The sequence below is a fragment of the Sphaerodactylus townsendi genome, linkage group LG09 (assembly GCF_021028975.2).
Source record: "Sphaerodactylus townsendi isolate TG3544 linkage group LG09, MPM_Stown_v2.3, whole genome shotgun sequence".
Lineage (NCBI taxonomy): Eukaryota > Metazoa > Chordata > Lepidosauria > Squamata > Sphaerodactylidae > Sphaerodactylus > Sphaerodactylus townsendi.
In genome coordinates this window covers 2,935,339-2,955,521 of record NC_059433.1, presented here as the reverse complement: position 1 = coordinate 2,955,521, position 20,183 = coordinate 2,935,339, and the positions used below count along the sequence as shown (strand labels likewise).

At 43.5% G+C, this 20,183-nt stretch overlaps 1 protein-coding gene across 1 annotated transcript in view; it reads left to right on the top strand.

The window, feature by feature from the left end:
• The window catches only part of DNAH5 (dynein axonemal heavy chain 5), a 227,512-nt gene that overhangs the window by 22,600 nt on the left and 184,729 nt on the right, over positions 1-20,183 (top strand). The window contains exons 9-17 of the mRNA XM_048507883.1: positions 1,679-1,786; positions 2,033-2,155; positions 4,216-4,431; positions 10,682-10,789; positions 13,372-13,457; positions 16,566-16,887; positions 18,248-18,454; positions 18,808-18,979; positions 19,939-20,084. Of these exons, the coding sequence (XP_048363840.1) occupies positions 1,679-1,786; positions 2,033-2,155; positions 4,216-4,431; positions 10,682-10,789; positions 13,372-13,457; positions 16,566-16,887; positions 18,248-18,454; positions 18,808-18,979; positions 19,939-20,084 (1,488 nt within the window). The remainder of the gene's footprint in view (positions 1-1,678; positions 1,787-2,032; positions 2,156-4,215; positions 4,432-10,681; positions 10,790-13,371; positions 13,458-16,565; positions 16,888-18,247; positions 18,455-18,807; positions 18,980-19,938; positions 20,085-20,183) is intronic.

The window sequence follows — 20,183 nt, the reverse complement described above, 5'->3', positions numbered from 1 at the left end:
TGTCTTAGTGACCTCAGGAGTACTAGCCGAATGGCACAGACTTTTGCTGCAAATTTGGTCAAGCGGTTTTCAGATATTGACACTGGAGTTGAAAAATGTGATGTGTTTAAGGGCACACTGAGGGCACTTCCAAGCTAGCCTGTGTGATTTAACAATGTTGTGTCTGTCTTGACTGTCAGCAGATAATGCAGGAGTTCATGAGTGGGTCTTAACTTTGTGGTGGATTTTGCCGGCCCCCTAACTCATGAAAGAGTTAGCTTGCTGTTTGTTTGTTTGTAACCAGATTAGTTAGATTACCTTGTAATGAATAGGGCCTTGAGTTTACAAGTTCTTACTAGAATGTAGAAACCTTTTCCATAACTAGTAAAGTACTTGTTTAATCATTGGGTATCAATCAATATGTGCCTTGGCTCACTACACAGAAAGGGGCGGGGGGAACTCTGGATAAAAGGCTAATTGCTCCTTGTTTCCCCAGTTTTCTTTCACTTCTGATCTCTCTTGTACTAGTCACTATGTGGTTAAGATAAAGCTTAGACAGTTAGAAAGTTGTTTATTATTTTCTATCCATGTATTTCCTTCCTATTAGTATTATTTAGTAAAGCATTGGTGCATTCCACACAACATAATGGTAACGGGTTTCATCCATTATTTGTTAATCTGGGTCCATTTTATTCCATTTTTGTCTTTCACCCGATTGCCTCTTTTCCGTGAAGGAACTGAGTTGAGGTTGGGGGCAGTGGTGGGATTCAAATAATTTAACAACCAGTTCCGGTGGTGGGATTCAAATAAGTTATCAACTGGTTGTTTACAAGCACCGTTTTAACAACCAGTTCTGCCAAAGTGGTGCAAACCTGCTGAATCCCACCACTGGTTGGGCGGGTGGGGGATACAATCTGTTTTCTTTGTTCCCCTCCACACAAACCTGCTATTTTTTTACAATGCCAACGCACAGGTGCAAACAGCCCATTTGTCCTGGATTTTGATTGGCTGTTCCATCACCACAGCCCCGCTTACACCTGTTCCTATCCTCTGCTGAGGGAATGCTTCCCATTGGTGGAGAATCTACAGCAACTCCAGGAGCCCAAAGCAGGACCTCCCCCTCCCCCCCCCCATTTCTCTAGTGTGGGTAAAAAGTTTAGGGCATTGAAACCACGACACATGTAAACATGAAGTGTGCAATTCCACCTCCCCGGTTCCTGTACACATTTGGGTGAAATGATGCTCATAATCGCTGCCATGGGGTGAAAATGTGGTTGGGGGCATTTCGGAAATGGTGGGCTATCACACCAGTGGCAGCTCAGTAGAAGTGAAACTGGCATAATGTAAGGTGGGAGAACGGGTGGTGGGTGGGAAAAATAAATGTTTAACAGTTTATTAATATTATTGTTTCATAATTCCTGCTGCACTAATATATTACTATATATTGAGAAAAGTGCAATACCAATCCAAATGCCTCTCTTCTTCTTCATCATCATCATCAAATTATCAGGGAGGAGATTTCAAGGTCTTTGGGGAATTGTCTCTCTGGGTAACTTGCACCAGAATTGGACCTTCCTCTGTCTTTTGTTGCTAAGGCCATGATAAGAAGTGCAGATGTACAGGGATTGGAATGGATCCCTTCACGAAGGGAGGTCCTGTGGTGGCATCAAATCACACTGGTCATCTTTTTGCCTTCCAGGTGGCCATGGTAGATGCTATTCCTGGTCTCATTCATGCTATTAAAATGATCCATAGTATTTCCTGCTATTATAACACCTCTGAGAGAATAACGTCCCTCTTTGTGAAGGTGAGTATGCTCCCAGTTCTTCTCCCCCAACAATTTGGAAATGCAATTTGACTATTATGAACAGTTTTAAAAGGTTCATGCTCTACCTCTTGTCATCTGCCTATGTTTTTCTAGGTAAAGAATATCTCTGAGTTTGATTTCCAGCTCCTGCAGACTTGGGGAAAGGGAGTCCTAAAAATTCTGAATAGGTGGAATAGGGCTGGTTTTTATACTTTACTGAGGCAAGACCTCTGGTATTTCTTGCAGGTCACAAATCAAATGATAACAGCCTGTAAAGCTTATATTACAAAGAATAATACCGCCACCATCTGGGATCAGCCACAAAATGAAGTTCTGGAAAGAATGCAAGCTGCTATAAGACTTAAGCAGGTAACTTAAACCTTCATGTAAGAACCAAATTTTGTGCCTTACTATTTAAGGAACCAAGGGGACAAGGGAAAGAGCAGCAGGTCAAAGAAAATGTCAAGAAAGAGAGGAAAATGCTTTTGAAGAAGCAACTTTGACATGCAAATAATAGCTCCATGCAAAAAGGAAATACCAGTCAAGGCTGCAGCATTACATAGTGCAGGTTCTCCCTGTTTGCATTCATTTGCTACTGTGCACATAGAGGCAAAGAGACTGGTGGCAGGGCTTTTTGGGGGGATTTTTTGTGCATGTTCCTCCATTGGCTGCCATTTCTTTGCCTTTTAATCCTGGGGAGCCATTGGAGGGACCTTTGAGGGTTTAAAAATGGTATTGTTATGGCACCAAAGCAGTAGTTCCCTTTTGAGTGTGGCCACCTTGGAATCCTGAAGTGGGGCAGCGGGCACAAGCACAGGAGTGGGCACAAGCAAACCCCGACATTTTCACAACTCACATAGTAAATCTTCAACACTTCAGGCAGAAGGAACAGGATGTGTTTCTTGCAGAGACGCAGCTGACCTTCAGTCACCCAGTGAAATTTGTCTTGTGGTGCAGCTGCTGCTGCCGCCGCCAAAGCAACCATTTTAAAGACCTGCATAGCCATTCTGATCTCCAACACTCAACCAGAAGCTTGTTTGGCTCCAGGAAAGGCGTCAACAGGCACAGTGGCCCCTGTGCTCAGTGACATAGGTATAGAATTTATGGGGGAGGGTTCGGGGGGGACTCCTCCCCAAACCCCGCCCCTATCCTCAGTGCTTATAAAAGCAGCTCTCTGAGGCCAGAGATGGCAGACTTCCCTGCCCTGCCCGCCCCGCCCCCACCGGCTGGGCTCCCAGCAAGCAGCCGGCAGTCCCTTCTGCCCTCCCCTCTAGGCAGAGGCGTAGCTAGGGAAAATGGAACCCGGTGCAGTTTTGTGCCCCCTCCATGGGTGGCCACTGTGATGCTGGAATCCACCTCCAAACAGCATCACTTTCATTGGTGTTTAAACTAGGGAGCCCAGATTCTGCTTTTAAATCCACCTTAAAGGGAGAATCTGGGGTCCCCAGTTTAAACAACATTGAAAGTGATGCTGTTTGGGGGTGGATTCTCCCCCACCCCGAAACAGCATCACTTTCAATCTTTAAACTGGGCTTCTCCCTTTAAATCCATGCCGAAGGGGGTGGATTTAAAAGGAGAATCTGGGGAAATTTAGGGAGTACCTGCTGTCAGGGGTGCAATTGTTAAGCTAGCAGCACCAAACTTTCAGGGTATCTTTAGAAGACTCTTCTGATGATACCACCCAGGTTTGGTGAAGTTTGGTTTTGGGGGGTCCAAAGTTATGGACCATCAAAGGTGTAGCCCCTATCTTCTATTAGCTCCCATTGGAAACAATGGGGGATGGGGCACCCTCTTTGGGAGTCCATAACTTTGGATCCCCTGAACCAAACCTCACCAAACCTGGGTGGTATCATCAGGAGAGTCTCCCAACAAATTCCTGAAATTTTGGTTCTGGTAGACGAAAAACCGCGCCTCCCTGCAGGCCAAAAACCAAAAAACATTTTAAAATACAAAAAAACACAAACGGCAGAGGATTGGATATGTAATGGGGGCGGGGGGGTTGAACCCAAGAACCCCCACCCATTACCGACATCCTTGCCTGTGCTAAAGCAATGACCAATGTAAAAAAGAACCCCTTTGGTGGCATAGTGGGGAAAATGGCAGTCATGAGGGGCTGATGGAAGGAAAATGGCACCAGTGTGGATGGGACCTTTGAAAATGCACACCTTCTTGTCTGCAGGGTGCAATAATAATCTTGGTTTATCCTTTTCCACAAAAGAAAAGAGAACAGGAATTTTGGAAAAGAGTTGGAAAAGGGTGATTGGAGCATGAGTAGACAGACACGTTCCCTGCCTCCCCCCACCCCGGCCCCAGCATTCCAGCTTGGTCGTGGGAGCAGTTCTCGTTAAGTATGAATGCTGGAAACGAGGGTGTGCTCTAGCTCTGTTTACTTTTTGTTTGTGTCTTGGCTCCTGCTCTTTCTTCTTCAGGAATACCAAAACTGTTTTCACAAGACCAAACGAAAACTGGAACAAAGTCCATCTGAACGACAGTTTGATTTTAGTGAAGTGTATATCTTCGGAAAATTCGAAACTTTTAATCGCCGACTGCTTAAGATCATGCACATCTTTGATACCATCACAACCTATTCCATCCTACAAGACTCCAAAATGGAAGGACTTGAAATTATGGCAACTAGATTGCAGGTAGGCAAAATGTATTTGATCATTAGTTGCTGTGGAAAGAAGTTGCAATCTAAGAGTTAATGAGAACATCTCATATGTATGGGATTGGGACCTACCAGTTGGATGAGTGGGGTATAGTGTTGTTTTTAGACCAGATATGGTGTCAGGCTCTCGAACGTGGAAATAACAGAGACCATAGGCAAGTCCTAAAGCAGTTTATTTCTACAACGCGTAGAGTAACAGAGAAAGCTGAATCTAAGCTTTCCCACATAGATCCAGCCATTATATCCTTCAATCCCCCCCATTTGATTCCCACCAAATGTGTTTCACAAAGTGTATAACATTTGCACTATAGAGCTTCAAGAAACCTGGGAACCGCTTCGGCAGACCTTCCTTCGTGAGAGGAGGGCTTTTGGGCTTGCCAGGAATTCGCTGTAAAAGGGGAGAGGGAAACAGGAAAGCATTTACAGGAAACATTTGCAATTCCCACACAGCAAGACATCTAAGCACTGACAGGCATGGACCTGACAATATGGCACAGTAAGGAGAAGGCATGGACCTGCATTTCTCTCCTGCAAGTTCTTTGCCATGCTCAAATGTGAGGAATTTGATGTGTTCAATTATACATAGAAACCTGTCAACATATAAGTGAAAGCATTAAGCCATTAGTTTGTTGTATCACTTTTTCTAACCAATTAGGACTTGCTTTGCAAGCAACAGGTAGCTAAAGTGGGTGTCTTACCCCTTCATTGTTCACAGAGGTTCTGTGAACAAGTCCTGTGAAGAGAATTTGTGATAGAAAGTGGCATCAAGGGACAGCTGACTTGTGGAGACTCCTTGTGGGGTTTTCAAGGCAAGGTGGTTTCTTGATGCCTCTTCATAGCAGCCCTGGACTTCTTGGTGGTCTCCCACCCAAGTACTGACCAGGAATGACTCTGCTTAGCTTCTGAGATCTGATGAGACTGGCTTAGTCTGGGCCATCCAGGTCAGGGCAAAAGGATTAGAATAGCAAATGTTATCGTTCTGCTCGGCAAATTGCATGCTATACGATCCTGACCTCATTCACTTTTTAATGAAGAAGGTTCCCATTTTACAGATGGGCTACAGAGATCATGTGCATGATCTTAGGTGCATAGTGCTGCACAACTGCTACAATCCATCATTCACTTGGCCCTGTTTATTTTTTTCCTCAGTTTAGCTAACTCTGCTGGGGTGATATGAAAGCTGCCTTAGTGGTACTTTTATCAGTGACTCCTCATTGATGCATGAGTATAATTTGATTTATTTATGAAAGAGGGATGAACGTACCCGGGTAAACTGTATCTGAGATTAGATGGCTTGCAATACTTCATTGGATGAGCTCAGAACTGAGACCTAGTTGTGTCGGAACCAGTACCACTTCACATTTCAGGTAGAGGCTTACAGTACAGTAACCTTTATTAGGCATCAATACAGCAGATAAATATAGGCAATATAAGAGAATTGGAATGAATGTCGAAAGTGTACAAACATAATATACAGAGGGGAAAGCCCAGAGGATTATTTCAGAGTATTAATGAGAAAATTGCCACCATTTCCAATAGCATGGGATCCTGATTATTCAGGAGATAATTCAGTTTGGAGTTAGGAGGGCAAGGGCCTGCCAAAATTGGAGCCTTAAGAAAAAACTATGTCTAAATTCCATAAATTTTGGGCAGACAAAAAAAATGTGCTCTATCGACCTTTCAGAGGTTTGACACAAACATGCTTCTGGTGTAGAGATGTCGTAATGTCAGAATCCCAAAGACTGAGACAAACTCTTGTGTAAAACAGCAGTTTAATCAACAGCTTGTGGATCTTCCCTGGACAAAGCCAAAGCTGATTTACGTGCGCAAAGATCCAGTAATTAAAACGGCTTGCACCCCCCATCCTGGGAAAGCGCTCCTAAAACAACGGCAAAGGAGATAACAGTGAAGATGCCCAGCCACTGACCTTGGGCAGCACCTGGGGAATGAAATCATTCTTAAGAAACAGAGCAGAGACAGGCAGTATTGAAATTAACCCATTCCACCCTCACCCCCATTATACAGAAAGCAGTAAGAGCAATCCCAATATGAGCAGGCCTCCTGACACGTAAATCTCTCTGAAAATAGTGTAAGAGGAAATGTGTTGGTTGTTGCTTTGGTAATCACCCATCTCAGCTTGGGGTCAAACAATATGTTTAAATAGCTGGTTATCCTACATTTCCCAGGTATAATATCAAAACAAGGGGGGAGACACAGACTCCTTGCTTTGCCAAGTAAAAATTGATATTCCTGGTCGAATAACCGCTCCTTAATGCGATGGAGGATCTTGTTGGAGAAGGGCTCTAGTCTGGCATTCTTTGTGAGTTTGATATGCAAGAAATCTTTGCATGGAGGAGTGTTCAGCAAGGAGTGTCCACTACATGTATTCTGAAGTGGTACAACAAAGGCTTGGGTTGACTATCTCAGTGACAACTAAGCCTGAGCAGGATGTGATTGGGACATATTCATGATGTGATTTTTGTGTAAAAGGAAGGGGCTGTGGATCAGTGGCAGAGTGTCTACTTTGCATGCGGGTCCTGAATTCAGTCCCAGCAGTGGCGTTCCTCCCATTGAGCAAAGTGGGTAGTTTCCCAGGGTGCCCCCTTGTGGCGGGCGCCAAAAATTCAGGTTCGTTTGTGGGATTTTTTTGTATTTTAAAATGTTTTTTTGTTTTTGGCCTGTAGGGGATGCGGTTTTTAGGCTAGCAGCACCAGTATTTCAGGGATTTTTCAGGAGACTCTCCTGATGATATCACCCAGGTTTGGTAAGGTTTGGTTCAGGGAGTCCAAAGTTATGGACTCCCAAAGGGTGTGCCCCCATCCCCCATTGTTTCCAATGGGAGCTAATAGGAGATGGGGGCTACACCTTTGAGGGTCCATAACTTTGGACCCCCCGAAACCAAACTTCCCCAAACCTGGGTGGTATCATCAGTAGGGTCTCACGAAGATACTCTGAATTTTTGGTGCTGCTATCTTAGTAATTGCACCCTGACAGCAGGCACTCCCTAAATTTCCCCAGATTCTCCTTTTAAATCTACCCCCTTCCTGCCAGTGCTTGTTTTCTTTCTTTCTTTCTTTCTTTCTTTCTTTCTTTCTTTCTTTCTTTCTTTCTTTCTTTCTTTCTTTCTTTCTTTCTTTCTTTCTTTCTTTCTTTCTTTCTTTCTTTCTTTCTTTCTTTCTTTCTCTCAATGCCTAATAAAGGTTATTATTATTATTATTATTATTAAAATCCAATCTGGCCATTCAGCATGGATTTGAAGTGAGAATGCGAGGTCCTGAAGCTCACAGTGATGCTGGTTTCAGGGTGGGGGAGACCCACTCAGGGAAGAGATTATTCAATGTTATTAAATGGAATCCTGATTCCTTCATAAGATTTAAATGAAGTAAATCTCAGTCTCAGCTTTAAACAATTCCATTGAAAGTGATGTTGTTTTCAGGGTGGGGAGACCATCTGGGGAAGATCATCTTTCAATGTTGTTTAAACTGGGGACCCTGTGATTCCTCCTTCAAGGTGGATTTCTACCGAAAATCTGGGCTCCTAGCTTTAAACAACATTGAAAGTGATGCTGTTTGGGGGTGGATTCCAGCATCACTTGTTTAAACTAGGGAGCCCAGATTCTCCTTTTAAATCCACCTTAAAGGGAGAATCTGGAGTCCCCAGTTTAAATAACATTGAAAGTGATGCTGTTTCCCCCAATTGGGGGGACTGGATACAACACCATAAAATGTTTTCATAGCAGTAATAAAACATTTGTAAAGCATTTTGAAAATGTTTTCAAAAAAACTTTCTGCTGGGGTGCTGTGTGGCTGGGTTCTAGCAGCATTCTCTCCGGACGTTTCGCCTGCATCTGTGGTTGGCATCTTCAGAGGATCTAATAGTTGGAAAGGAAAACAAGTGGAGTATATATACCTGTGAGTAAAGGTCAATAGGTGAGGGCATCTGAATAGGAGTGGCCTGGCAAGTGAGTAACAATGATGTATAGCATGTGAGTAACAAAAGAGATAGCAAGGTCAATAGGTGAGGCATCTGAATAGAAGTAGTCTGGCCTTTGTGCCCTTTGATTATCTGAAGTCATCCTGTACCTGTGTGGAGCTGATTAGTCACTGTCTTGACTCTAGTGTTTTTCAGCACTGGCAGCCAAATTCTGTTCATTTTCATGGTTTCTTCCTTTCTGTTGAAGTTGTCCATGTGCTTGTGGATTTCAATGGCTTCTCTGTGTAGTCTGACGTAGTGGTTGTCAGAGTGGTCCAGAATTTCTGTGTTTTCAAATAATATTCTGTGTCCAGGTTGGTTTATCATGCAGCCTCATGCTATGGCATCTTTTTCTTTGGCTGAAATAGTCTGCAGTGCCTTTCGTGTTCTTTGATTCGTGTCTGAGTGCTGCATTTGTTGGTTCTTATGTAGACTTGTCCACATCTATATGGTGTGCGGTAGACTCCTGCAGTAGCTAGAGGATCCCTCTTATCCTTTGCTGAATGTAGCATTTGTTGAATTTTCTTAGTGGGTCTGTAGATGGTTTGTAGGTTATGCTTCTTCATCAGTTTTCCTATGTGGTCAGCGGTTCCCTTGATGTATGGTAAGAACACTTTCCCTCTAGATGGCTCTTTATCTTTGTTCATGTGGCATGTTTTTGGTCTTGCAGCTCTTCTGATGTCTGTAGAAGAGTAAGTATTAGCCAGTAGAGCCCGTTTTAGGTGGTTCAGTTCATCTTGAAGGAGGTGGGGTTCACAGATTCTGTGAAAGCCCACCATATGGTTCCGTTATGTGGATGACACATTCACCATTTGGAGCCACGGAGAAGAAGAACTAAACAAGTTCCTAGTACATATCAACAAGATCCACTCAAACATCCAATTTACTATGGAAAAAGAAAATGAAGGAAAACTGCAATTTCTAGATGTCCTAGTCAGCCGCAAACCAAACCAACAATTGGGCCACACAGTATACAGAAAACCTACACACACAGATAGATATCTACACAAAAACTCCTATAATCCAGAACAAAAAAGGAGCAGCATAAAAACTTTGGTAGATAGCGCAAACAGAATCTGTGAGTCAGCTCGTCAGTGATGCGAAGACTTCTGAGACCCCAGAATGACACTGTCTGTCTAAACAGACAATACAGATCTGCATAGATCCGTGGCCTGAATACAACACAGACTCTGATCTGAACTGGAGCAAGAAAGCTTCATCAGTTATGAGATTCCATTTAGCTGCCTTGTCTGATAGTTTTAGATGGATCTCCGAAAACTCTATGGTAAAAACACAGTGTTTCTGGCTATCCCTAGAGCTACATGGCATCACTTCTAGGTTTCTGGCTATCCCTAGAGCTACATGGCATCACTTCTAGGTTTTTCCTGGCAATGATGTCACATCATCTGTGAGGCCAGTATTTTTTACAATGTTTATTTTCTACGGCTGCGAGGGTGAAGGCAGGCCGCCTGACAGATGCACATTCAGCCCCTATTAAAGGGGGAGGGCATTCTTGTCTCCAGGCCGTTGCCAACCCTAGTTTTGCAATCAGATGACCTCGAGGCCGGTCCCTGGTTTCTCCCACTAAAGGATCTCAGTTAACAGGAAAGGAGACAATACGAGGAAGGGGTCTGCAAATGGATGAGGTGGATTTATACGTTCCTACTGGTTGATCCTGGGCATTGTAGTCTGATGGGGTTGCTTAATATTCTAGCCCTTTTTGTAGTTACTGATGTAGTAAGCCATTTTAATTATACTTTTCATTTATACAGGCTGCAGCAGTACAGGAAAATTGGGAGGTAACATATGCTAGGGTTGTTAATGTGGTGACTTGTGGTTGTGAAATGGCTTATTGAATCCAATGGCTTCGCATGGAGACATTGTGATAAAAGAAAAAGATACTGTGATTCATTGAACTTACTTATTTCTGGTGCAGTGGTCAGTCAAGAAAACCGCCGCACCCGAGCACACGCTCACAAAGTGCTGCACAGCTTTGCATGTTTGAATGTTTATTTTATTTGGAAGCAATATTTTTAATAGGACTCACTGGGTGGAGAGCCTTACAGTGTACAGAATTGTGAGTGGCTGCAAAATGACGTTTGTGTTATAATTCCCCCACCTATGATTTGGTTTTATTACTTGAAAGATACATGCTGTGTTGGTGAGGAGTAAATGCTCATCTTCCTTAAGCAAGCCTTTCCTGATGATGAAGGCACCTTCGTTCCAGCTGTAATTGTGCTCCCAATTACATTTAGAGCATTGTGGCCACCCTGAAGAAAAAGCAGTACAACTTCTTAGATCAAAGGAAAACTGATTTTGACCAGGACTATGAAGAGTTCTGCAAGCAAACGAGTGACCTGCATGTAGGTTTGAAAGTATCCCCATTCCTATTTTGACACCGGAAAATCCGTTTGACACAGGAGTGAGTGGGTTTCTGTTACCAGGACTGATAGCAATCTGGCTGCTGTATTTGTTATGAATGAGAGGTGCCAAACTGACTACCAGTAGATCACAGGTGTCAAACTCGCGCCCCTCCAGATGTTATGGACTACAGTTCCCATCATCCCCTGCCAGCATGATGCAGGGGAATGGGAACCAGAATCATAACATCTGGAGGGCCCCAGCTCAAATTCTAGGCGTAGATGGCTGCATTTTTACCAAAGGAAATCTTTTGCAGTGCCATGTTCCTTGAGAAAGCCAGGCCCCTATGAATTCTGTAAGGAATTTACGTTAAGGCTCAGCATTTTATAGATGTTTCTGAACTGAGGGTACCTTTGGAAACATGACTTAAATGTGGTAGATACAGCCACGAAAGGGCTACCACTTTGGATAGTCAGTCTCCACTTCAGTTGGAAGAATTACCCGGAGACAGAGAATGAAGGGGGGGTCACTGTGATCATTAACCTATGCCAGTGGTGGCGAACCTTTGGCACTCCAGATGTTATGGAATACAATTCCCATCAGCCCCAATTGGCCATGCTGGCAGGGGCTGATGGGAATTGCAGTCCATAACATCTGGAGTGCCAAAGGTTCGCCACCACGGACCTATGCTTACCAGGATTGTCCTGTGTGAGAACTCTTAAATGATCAGGCAGTTGTTACTATTGAAATGGGTTTTATTAAGAATAAAAGGCAAATAGATGAATCATCAGCAAATGACATGTACACATAATGCACACAAGAACTAAGAGAAAAGGGAGGAGGCCAGATAGCATTTAGAGAAGGGTGGTGATGACCAATCCTGAAGGAGAAGCCCACCAAGGCTGCATGTGAGGAGGAAAGCTGTCTGTGCTTCTGGAAGCCAAGAGGGGGTGAGCGTACAGATCCAAGACACAAGTCTTTTCTGGAGTCGTGAGAGAGGCTGAATGGTTTGTTAGGTCCCAAGAGGATGCCTGAACCATTTACTTAAGCACTGATTGATTGACAGGATGGGTGCCAATAGTAATAGTCTGCTCAGAACACTGATTAAATCACCTGAAGATGACATAACGGGGTCTGTCTAGTCTCACTGTTAAGTCAGGCACACTTTTAGGCTGAAGGGACAGTGAGCTTCCTGCCCAGGCTTGGCACAAAATGGTTCTCAGTTCCCACCCTCTGAGGGGGAGCGGTGCCCTGGCCTGAGGCCAATCGTAGAGACCCCCTTGCCTCCATAAAATCCTTTAACAAAACTGGTAAAAACAGGAGGTGGGGACAACCACAAAATGGCTGCCACAGGAGGCCAAGCCAACCATAAAAAGTCAGAGAAAATGTTATGCATAACTACAATTATATCTGTTCAGCATTTCAGGTGTTTACCATCATGCTTTTTAGAATGAACATGTAGTGAAAGAATTTCACACATGCACACAAGTGTACTGAATATATTGAGCTACCTAAAATACACTAATCTGGCAGTATTTGTCAGATCTCCAATGGCCAATCAAAAGATCTGGGCAAAAGCCCCCCCCCCCCCCCAGTTTATAAAAGCACTTGATGAGCACTAAAAAAGGTGAAAGGAGCCAAGATGAGGACCCCTCCTACAGACTATATCACACTGAGATCCTGCTTATGGGGTAATACCAGAGTTGACGCATTTCTGTGAAAAAGATGCTTCAAAACCTTTGTAGAGCTTAACTGTGAAATCATAGTTACCCATAGTTACTCATTCAGAGACCTGTGCTGATGGCACATGTGTGGAGAGTTCTGAACATGATTTGGCAGAGCATCTTAGCATTTGTATTATCATTCTCTGGTTGATGCATTGTGTCATTTGGCACTTTTGACTTGCCAGTTTTTTTGTAGATCAGAGAAACACATTCTGACCTTGATTTTCATTCATTTTTGTACCCCATCCCTCCTCCCCTTGGTGATCTGCCTCATGAGGCACAAAATCAGAATATAAATCTTCATAGGCTAACTTTGCCTCATTACACGTGTAACGTGGTACAGATTGAACTGATATGTAAATAGCATAGTTCCACTGGAAAAAAAGCAACAGTTAGCTAAAGGCCTGCTCAGACAGCTCAGGTGTATTGGGCCAGCTTGTGTACTGGAAGAAACTCTTCAGGTTCCTCAGTGCCTCTGCACATAGGTATGTTGCACCCCTTTCAGAATCTCTGTTGGTGACGGCTGTGTTCCCTAGTGTCAGTAGGAGAGGATCACTTTTGCTTCATCCGCCACAGTGGGGTAAAGTACAGCCATCCCCACCCCCCCATAGGAATTAACGGCAACCAATTCATTTCTTTGGGACGAAGTAAAGGGGACATGACTGAAGTAGAAGTTAAACATTTTATCCCTTCCCAACCACTGAGAAACACATGAACCCCCACTGTCCAAGCCCTCCCTGGATTGGATCTCTCAGACACACTCTGGAGTATGTTGGAGGGTGGGGACTGGCATTGCTCATGTGAAGAAGTTGGATCACATAACAGACACGCCCTCTCCATCACCCTGTTTCCTCCTGCAGCACCAATTGCAGACCTTTATGGATGTCACCTTTGAAAAGATTGCGAACACGGAAAGAGCACTCAACATGCTGAAGAAATTTGAAAGGTAAAACATTGTTAGCTTTAATCTTGGAAACTGGGAAGTGGCAGTAGATTTGTATCCCCCCCATTTTAATAAAATGCTGCATGTGTAATGGTAGGGACAGTTAATTAAAAGGCATAGACCATTATCAACTCGGGAGAACATCTAACCAATAACAAGACATTTTGTTACAAATCTCTGCTTGCTGGTAACAAAGGTTTGTTTAGTGCAAAACAGATTCTCAGTACTGGTGGCATGGTTCCATTTGTTTATTCCCAAACAGAATAGCATTGATTGCAAATTGAATGATTTCTTCTTGATAGAGGTTAAGATGGCAGCCGGCTGGCAGATGCACAACTCCGGTAGGGCATTTTAATTTTAAATGGTATTAACATTTCATTGATTTAAATAAGGCTTGATAACCCGTTGTACTTCATTGGACTCCCATCTTTTTGGAATACTGTTTTACTTACATTCCTTTATATCTCTCACCTGGCTGCTTCACAATAGAAGGCAGTGGGGTTAAAAAAACTCCTTGATTGCTAGAGAGATAAGACTTACCAAACACAGGTAACTTTGGGTTTCTTCTGCTGCCTTGACCAATGGGGAAAAAAGGAAGCGAAACAGAGACTCTTTAAAACACTGCTCTCCCCCCCAATTCCAAAGAAGACCAAGTAACCTCATATTGATGAGTTACTAACTCCAAGGAATGCAGTTAAACAGATAATAAAATACCAACAGAAGAAGTCTGGATATTAAAAGTCATAGAATACTTGGAAATGGCAAAATCGACATCTTTAGTAAGAGACAGAGAAGTTTATAGAAAACTTTTATGGACCATCTATTGAAAACACGTGGCAGAAGAGAAATAAATGCAGGATTTAAGATCTAAAGGAAAACAGCAGAATGATTTCAAATATTAGTAATACAAATACACAGAGTGTATTTGATAAATGGTTTTATTTTAAATACATGAATGAACCTAGAATGGATTACAATTCAACAATGAGATAGCTGGAAGGGTGTATGGTGTTTAGTTTAGTTAGTTATAATTGGATGTTTTGATATTATCACATTTGTATTTTATTATTTCCTGTGGTTTTTGTTTTCTTTATTTCTGGGGTGTATAGTGGTATATGTATTTTTGTTTTTTTCCTTTCGTCCTTTTTTGTATTGGGGAAATTAAAAAATGTTAATGTAGGAATGCAGTTGATATTCAGACTCAAATCTGTGTAAGAGCCCTTTCTTAGAGCTTGTTGGGAATCTTGGTCTTCTCACTGGGGATACTCTAGTGATCCTCCTGTAACAATTTAACTGCAGTACAGACCAGCTGCATAAACTGTCCAAAGATTTAGTGACAAAGGCACAGAAGGACATTCAACCAGTTCCATATACATAGAGTAATACCCTAAACCAAAGGGGGAAAACCTCTTTAGCAGGGGCGTACCTAGGCAAACTGGTGCCCGGGGACAAAACCTGAGTTTGGCGCCCCCCCCCCCCGGCCCGGCGTATGGGTGGCCACCCTCCCCCACCATGACCAAACAATGATTTTTTGCACCAGCTCACAAAACACCTCCTACTCCCATCAAAACATACATGGCTCTCTCCCCACCAACTCTTTTCCTAATTTCCTTGTACTCACTGGTGTGCAGGATTTGCTCTCTGTTAGAATGTGGTGTAACTCCTGCCTATAGAGTCCTACCTGCCTATTTTCCCATCTAGCACCCCTGCAGTTATGATGTCCTTTATGTCAGCACAGCTAAACATCCTTCTGAGAGCAACCCTCTGGGGCAGATGTATGAACATTCTTTGCTGCAGAAGACACTGCCCCTATTCACAATAGTGTCTTGAAACAGTCGCATGTGGTTTGCTGCATTGTGATTTTTATACACCCCTGTGGAAAATTTGTATCAAACTGTTACTGATGAACAGTAAGGATCTCCAATAAGAAATCAGTGACTTAACTTTAAGCCACCCAGCATCCTCCAACAGTGGTGGCCGGAGCCCACGTGCCCATAAACGGCTATGAGGATGCCCAGCACAAGACGACAACTGCCAGCACTAATGCAGAGAAAGTAATGTACTGTGACTGATATTTTTGTTGATACATTTAATATCAATAAAAGTTTGTTTGATTGATAGATTTTCTCTTCATACAGCATGTGGCCAATTTATCTTCCTTCACCCTTCAATGGCATGTCTAGAAATCTATACACATGAATGGCTGAGGCTAGTGATGTAATGTTTAATAACCAGTTCTACTTGCAGCAGTTCTGATTGCCAATCTGAATATGCAGTTTATAAGATTTAATGTTAATAATAATGCATAAGATGATGATGATGATAACAACACAAGCCTTTATTGGCATATAGGATGATGATGATGATGATGATGATGATGATGATGATGATGATGATGATGATGATGATGATGATAGAAGACACTAAATACCATGTTTTGAAAATCGAGCTTCAGTGACTATGGCACAAACCAGCTGAGGTAGTCCCAGTAGAAATCAGCACCCGGGGCACCATTCCGAAAACACTGGTGCAGCACTTGAAACATCTTCAAATCAACAAAATAAAAATCTGTCAGATTCAGAAGGCAGCCCTGCTGGGATCCACATGATTACTACACCGATACATTACAACTTCCTAGGTCTCTGGATGAGACTGAAATTGTAATGAAAGGTCAACAACCAGCTAAAGAACTGGCAGCTGTGAAACCAACCATGATCGTTGTTACTATTTAGTTGTACAGTAACAGCAATACATAACATGGCTTTCATAGAGGCTTCCATAGCTTTACAGAATACCTTTGCATGCAAAGAACTTTAAAGTTTCAAATATTGGTTCAAATTCTACGTATCTTTGAGAGGTGGCAAAGATAAGATTTGAGTCTTTGCCTGGTGGTTGACTGAAAGTACTAAAGGATCAATTTGCATAACCATACTGATAAAGATGTAGGTAAAAAATCTTAGATCTGGCTCACTGACGTCTGGCTCATCTTCATGACGCGCCAATTTAGTTGTGTGAATTGGTTGAACAATCCAGCAAGATACACTGAGCTGAGCTGATGCTTTGGATTCTGTCATTTAAAACATGCTCTGACAGTGGTCTCCTCCTTTGTAGGTTAGGAATTCCTAATCTTGGTATCGAGGACAAATGCCAGGTAATCTTTCAGAACTATGGCTATGACATCGAGATGGTCTCTAAGCTGTATACCAAGCAAAAAAATGACCCCCCGATGGCTCGTAACCTTCCTCCTGTGGCTGGTAAGATCTTGTGGGCACGTCAACTTTTCCACAGAATCCAAGAGCCCATGAACCACTTTCAGCAGCGTCCCACAGTTCTCCAGACGGCCGAGGCAAAGTCCATAATCCGCAACTATAACAGGGTGGCAAAAGTTCTCTTGGAGTTTGAGGTTGTCTACCACCAGGGATGGCTTCAGCAGGTAATGTGGCATGCTGGGTGTTTTTAACCATGGAGCATTTTTATAGTAGAGTACATGTGCCACAGTCTCATAATTCATGCCAGCCAGCTACAATAGCTATAACTGTGGTTTTTACTACCTCTTGGCATCACAGTAACTGGGCTGGATCCGGCAGAGTCATTGGGGGAGGGCATGCAGCTCACTGCTGAGTTCCTTCGGCCGAGTTCCTTCGGCCTTGGAAATCCTGGTCCCTAAGGTCATGGGACACACATGAAGGTCAGGGAGCCGCAGTGAGGAGGGACAAAATCACCCCCTTCTCTCTCCTTGTTAAAAGGTTATTCCCCCCCTTCCTCCTCCTGCCTTTTTACCCCTCGTATCTGCTTGGCCTGTGGCAAAGGAGACTGAGCGACATGCAGACACCAGGTGCCATCCATCTTGGATTTATAGCAATTGTGGAGAAATGGCTGCTTCCCCCCTCCCTTTCCTTTTTCTTTTGCCTCCTCCCCTTCTCCAACCAGGTACCAGAGATTTGGAGGACTTAGAAATCCCAGAGAAACATCAGGAAATGCTACCGGACCTAGGGGGAAATGATATCTTGACCCAGCCTCATTTGGTCAAAGGAGGGTGGGGTCTGGGATCTGATAAGTTGAGGGGAAGAGAGAGGCAAGGTCTCCTTTGCTCAGGTCTCTGGAGGAGAGCAGAGCTCTTGCCTGAACTGGGAAGGCGGCAGCCATTTTCTGGGCCATGTGTTCAGCCAGGTAATGTGAGATCTTTGCAAATTGCAACTTTTTAAGCTTTAAGGACCTACCCTGCTTTCTGCCATCTTTTAGCCAGGGTATGAATTAGTGATAGGGGAAGGGGATTTGCATTTATATCGCCTTTGTTTTGTAAATCCTTGCTAAATCTGGTTCTGTGCTAAAACATATGGTAATCACTTTCTTTTTAATAAATACTTTTAAAATCTTGGATGTGGAGGACAGTTCTCTGTACCATGTATGCCCCGCAGTCTTGGACACGCTATTTAAACAGGAGGTAGAGGAAGGCTGAGCAGCTTTTCCTCCAGGATCTCCAGTCTACCCTGTGGAACCCAGGAGAGGAGAACCAAGGGGAAACTGAGGCAGGGGCCTCACGCAGTTGGAAAGGAAGCTGGGAAATCCTGATCTTCCCCAGCGGGCAGTCCTCAAATGATCAGGTGGTGGCAGCATACCCAGAGAGAAAGTTAGCCCTCCCCAGGAAAAGTCGGTAACTCCTGGGGGTGTGCAGAGTGCGAAATAGGGCCTGCCAGCCAAAAGCAAGCCCGTTTCACCACAGCAATACTTTGGAAAAGTCTAGTCTGAGCTACTTCTTGTGGTCTAATGTCTGGGATGTTGTGTGCCTCCAGGTTGAACTAACAAAAGAAGGATTTAAGGCATCATTGTTGGTAAAAGCTCCAGAGACGGAAGAAATATTTGTGAATTTTGACCCAGATATCTTCACTTTGATAAGGGAAACGGAGTGCATGACACGCATGGAACTGGAAATTCCACCGTTTGCTGCTGCTCTCCAGCAAAAACGCAACTCCTACAAAGAGAACTTCAATAAATTGCAGGTATTTGTTCACCATTTAGATAACCCCATTGGTCCCCACGGGAAAGTCCAGCCGTTTGTGAGTTCCTTGGCCATTTCAAATTAAATGTGTGTGGGGAGGGAGATAGCCTGCTATCTCGCTGCTTTAAAAGGGAACCCACAGTGCCATTCTGAGTGGAACAGTTTACCTGGGGCTTCAACAGCTGTGCCTGTTTCTATTGCATTTGAGATAGTCAAGGATTGGTAAACCCGAGTCCATGGTTGATGGGCTTTATGCAGCTTTGTGGGAATACAGTTTGTAGTTTATGTGGAGAGAGCATTACTTTGGGCTTGGGCTGTGTGAGTGTTTGAAGGATTTGTCTGGCCTCATTTCAGATGATGCTGGCAGAGTACAAGAGAGTGAAGTCAAAGATCCAAGCTCCCCTTCATACGTTAATGACTCTTCATCTGGCAAAAGTGGATGATGCCATACAACCTGGTTTAACCACACTGAGCTGGACATCCCTGAACATTGAGAAATATTTGCAGAATGTTTTTGATAAACTTGGTAGGTCTTCCATTGGCAAGAACCTTCCCCATTGAAGTGGAAGCTGTCCTCTTATTGAAATGCAGTGCCTCCGATGTTGCATCCAGAATGTTAGGATCCAGAATGAAGGGAACACAAATTGTAGAACTTTTGCAGACCTTTTGATCTGTCCGCCTGTGATTTGTTCAGTTGGTTTTAAATATATTGAAGGTGTGTGAAACATCATGAGAAGGGAAAAGCCAAAGAGGAGACTGTGGCCAAACTCCCCTTTTTGTTTTTTTCAGTGCCATTGTGGGATAGAGCTTCAGGAAAGGAGGGTGCTTCTTGAGTGATGTCAGATACAACCCTCATATTAGTATCTTCATAACATAAACTTTCACCTGCCAAAACTTGCTGGAAGACACATTTCAGTCTTACTGTGTGCAGATAATGCAGCAATTCTTTCAAAAAGAATTGGCCTTAAAAGAACACTGAAAGCACTGACATTGTAAGGAGGACAAACCAGAACTTAATTACCAGAAAACCAAAATTATGATATTTGCCAAAAGATCCAAGGACCACACATGGAGCACTAATAGTCATAAGACTGAGCCCGCTCTCTGCTTCAAATCTGCGGGCAGTCCTCCATTCCTCTGCTACCAGAAAGGTTAATAGAAACTATGCTATTGAAAATGCACAGAGAAGCTCAACCACCATCCTGAAATTCCTGAAGACGAAAGGCGGCTGTTCTATTCTTGTAGCACTTAAATTGTTTGAAGCCAAGTCAATTCCACAGCTCCTGTATGGTGCCCAGTTAGGCCCCAATTTCAGTTTTGCACCCTTAGAACTGGTGGTGAGGCCAAAGGAAGGGTCTTTACTCTGGCTTTAAAAAGTAACATCATCCCTTACATTTAAACATATTGACATCTAAGTGAATGAAAAAAATGGACTCCGAGTGCTTGGCCTGTTAATGGACCTCATTGTTCCCTTCATCCTTCCAGCTGATCTTGAACTGTTGCTTGATCGTGTGAATGACTTGATAGAGTTCCGCATTAATGCTGTTCTTCAAGAAATGAGCAGCGTGCCCCTCTGCAGCCTGCCTGAAGAAGATCCACTTACCTGTGAGGAATTCCTTAATGTGACAAAGGTACATTCACACAGACTTAGTTCTCAAAGGGGTGACAGACCCATTTCTGCCTTATATTGATTAAGACTTCAAGTAGAGGTTCATATGATTTCATGATGC